Genomic DNA, 3,462 nt, shown 5'->3' with positions numbered 1-3,462 from the left:
TGGGGTTAATTTCACAATTGCACAAAGTTATGGGGGGTGAATCGTCACTTCCCCGAAATAAAAATGAACCAAAATTATGAAAATAGGTAGGTATAATGTAAAAATGCATACAAATAAAATGGTAACAATTTACAATAAAAAGAATACATTTATTACAAAAATATACCGAATAATATAAACTACATTCATTAATAAGTTTAATAAAGTCGTATGTCAATATTGACATAATCACATAATGTCGCAAGTTATAGTTGGTCTCCATTAATACGGATCATTTTCGTTTTTTTTAAAATGACAGAATTTTGAGACCATTTTACAGTTAAATTTGATCACTTTTAGAGAAGAAGTTAGCATAAAATGGTCACAACTTCCGGTCTTTTTGAAAAGACGAAAATGATGGGTCGGAAATATGAATTTGTGCACAAGCTAATTAGAGAAAGGATAACCTCAAAGCCTCAAAGCCAGGAGGAATTGCGAGGTCCTGGGTTCGATTCCCTAGATGAACACTTTCCTGGGGACCTGACGCCCGGAGAGGGAATAATCCCCGCGGGAAAGAGCTCACGTGGACGTGATGCGTACAGGCAAGAGGGTGGTCTCTGATCCAGGAAGGATCCAACCTCCTCGTCATCAAAAAAAAAAAAATAATTAGAGAAAGGATAGAAAAGAAAAACTGAATTTAGAGGGAGACATGGGTAATCGCTCTCCTCATTCCTATCTAAGCTTACAGACCAACCAATGACATGAATTATCCATATATCTCCGTTTCTTGTTCCATCCTTGTTTTGCCCTGTTTACTCCCCCAGTACACAAAATCATGGTCATAAATATCTCAGTTACCTCTCCACCTTCATCATTTTCCTTCACTAAACTCATCCATGCCAAATCATCAAGTTTTTTATTTAATCAAAAACCAAAATATGGAATTTCAAAACACGTTTCATCGAGTTCAAGGCACAAGTTTGGGACACATAAGGAAGCGTGTTTTGGAACGGATATCCGACCTTTGAAGAAGAAACCAAACAGTTTGGTATGTAATGCGTTTGATATCGGTGGTCCTCAATCTGTTATTGAAGCTGCTGCTGTGCTTACTGCTATTATCGTTGTTCATGAAAGTGGTCATTTTTTAGCTGCTTATCTTCAAGGAATACATGTAAGTAAATTTGCAATTGGGTTTGGTCCAATTTTGGCTAAATTTAATTCAAACAATGTGGAATATTCGATTAGAGCTTTTCCACTTGGTGGTTTTGTTGGGTTTCCTGATAATGATCCTGATAGTGAAATTCCTGTAGATGATGAAAATCTTCTCAAGAACAGACCAATCATTGACCGTATTCTAGTTGTTTCAGCTGGTGTGTTTGCCAACATCGTTTTTGCTTTCTTCATAATATTTGCTCAAGTCTTGTTTGTTGGTTTGCCTGTGCAAGAGGCCTATACTGGTGTGCTTGTGCCGGATGTCAGCCCATTCTCAGCTGCCTCCCGAGATGGTTTACTATCTGGGGATGTTATATTATCTGTCAATGGCACCGAGTTATCCACAACTGGGCCTCGCACGGTTTCAGATGTTGTTGACGTTATCAAGAAAAACCCCAATACGAAAGTGTTGCTTAGAATTGGGAGGGCAGGTCAGGAAGTTGATCTCAATGTTACCCCTGACCGAAATTCTGATGGCACTGGTAAAATTGGAGTTCAATTGTCTCCTAATGTAATTCTCAAGAAGCTTAGGCCAAGTAATGTATTGCAGGCTCTCAGCTTTACAGGAAAAGAATTCTGGGGCTTGTCTTCTAATGTGATTAACAGTCTAAAACTCACTTTTTTCAACTTCTCACAGTCAGCTGAGAAGTTTTCAGGTCCGATTGCTATCATCGCAGTTGGGGCTCAAGTTGCTAGATCAAATATTGACGGCCTTTACCAATTTGCTGCTGTTCTGAATATCAATCTTGCTGTCATTAATCTACTTCCTTTGCCAGCATTAGATGGGGGTTCTCTAGCTTTGATACTTGTGGAAGCGGCCAGGGGAGGGAAGAAGCTTCCTATTGAAGTGGAGCAGGGGATAATGTCGTCTGGTATCATGCTTGTCTTGTTTCTTGGCATCTATCTCATTGTTCGGGATACACTTAATCTTGATTTTATCAAGGAGATGTTATGATAAAAGTCAATTATGTGAGGACTATTATCAAAGTGTATGCTGCTGTAGGCCAATGGTTTAGTCGTTCCGAAGATTATTGAAACATTCATACTATAGTACTTAGCATGACAGTTGAGATCATGGTTCCAGCACTGCAAATTCTGTCTGTTCATTTGTCACGTTTATGAAAGGATTTGTGAACCTGTACTACATTTCTCAAGTACACAAAGTTATAGTATAACACCATCTTTAGGGGGTTCACTTAGTGGTGGAGCCAAAGACTAGATCGGACCGGATCGGACCATTTGTTCTGAACAAAACTGGAACGTATTTTATTTGGTCCGGTCCACGGTTCACCTATTTACTCTACTTTGGTCCGGTTCCGAACCAAACCGAATGGACCGTAGACAAGACCATGGAACGAATTTATATAACAAAAGAATCGTTAAAATCGTAACATTATTGATTTTATTTTCTACATTGTTTACACGTATTATAAGATGTGTAATTATGTACTTAATTCTTCTAAGAAGATAATGTTGCTTATTTTGATCCTTACGGATTTCTTGAGCTCTAATTTTAAATATTACACCATGTCGATAACAATCATATTTGGTCTATTTTGGTGAATTCGGTCTTGTCCGGAGTGGTCCTCGCCTTTTTATAGTCCATACTCGCTCGGACCAATACTAATATGGTATGGTCCGGTCCTTGGTTCACTTTTTAACTCTTATTTGTCTTCGGTCCAGAGAGCTTGGTGAAGGTCCTATACCCCTAATTAGACTCTTCTAATTAGTTGCTAAATTACAGTAATTTAGGTTTCTTATGATCTGCTTATCACGCATGCAAATATTAAGCTAAAATAAATAGAGGAAAACCGATTTCCTTACATTGGTGTAAAATGGCAAGTGAATACAAGAGTCTAATTGTTGTTCTTGAGCTGCAAAATTTAGTGGAAAAATCTCCAATCCTTCAAGACACCAAAATAGGAGTCCTCTTTTAAGTTGCACCCAGGATGTAGTCCCAAAAGTTCTAATTACATTAACTAGATATCAATTAGAATTACCTTTGAATAATTAGTTTTAATGTTTAGTAATAATGTCTAATAATTTTTTAGAGATGTTAGAGAGATAATTGCATGTTCATTAGTCTCTAAAAATGAGCAAAATTTGCTCATATAGAGCATAGGGTAGCCGGTCATAGGAGAGAGGAGTGAAGTGCACACTTCAACTAATAATGCATTTAGGAAGAGGAAAAAATAGGGAAGAGAAAATTGGAAAAAGCAAAAGTAAATGAGCATGCATAAGGATAATCATTTTTTTTTTTTGGTGTTGACC

General features: G+C 37.5%; 1 protein-coding gene across 1 annotated transcript; it reads left to right on the top strand.

The window, feature by feature from the left end:
* The first annotated feature begins 648 nt into the window (after positions 1-648).
* LOC141599939 (membrane metalloprotease ARASP, chloroplastic-like) lies at positions 649-2,345 on the top strand. Its single transcript, XM_074420078.1, has one exon. It carries the CDS (start codon positions 815-817, stop codon positions 2,144-2,146), a length of 1,332 nt encoding a protein of 443 aa, XP_074276179.1. The 5' UTR covers positions 649-814; the 3' UTR covers positions 2,147-2,345.
* Positions 2,346-3,462: the final 1,117 nt, after the last annotated feature.

This window comes from Silene latifolia, chromosome 9 (genome assembly GCF_048544455.1).
Source record: "Silene latifolia isolate original U9 population chromosome 9, ASM4854445v1, whole genome shotgun sequence".
Classification (NCBI taxonomy): Eukaryota; Viridiplantae; Streptophyta; class Magnoliopsida; order Caryophyllales; family Caryophyllaceae; genus Silene; species Silene latifolia.
Note: the sequence above shows the minus strand (reverse complement) of the source record. Positions and strands in the feature narration are given on the sequence as shown.

Excerpts from the sequence above, each read along its gene's own strand:
- LOC141599939 (XM_074420078.1), top strand. The coding sequence starts at position 815 with ATGGTCATAAATATCTCAGTTACCTCTCCACCTTCATCATTTTCCTTC.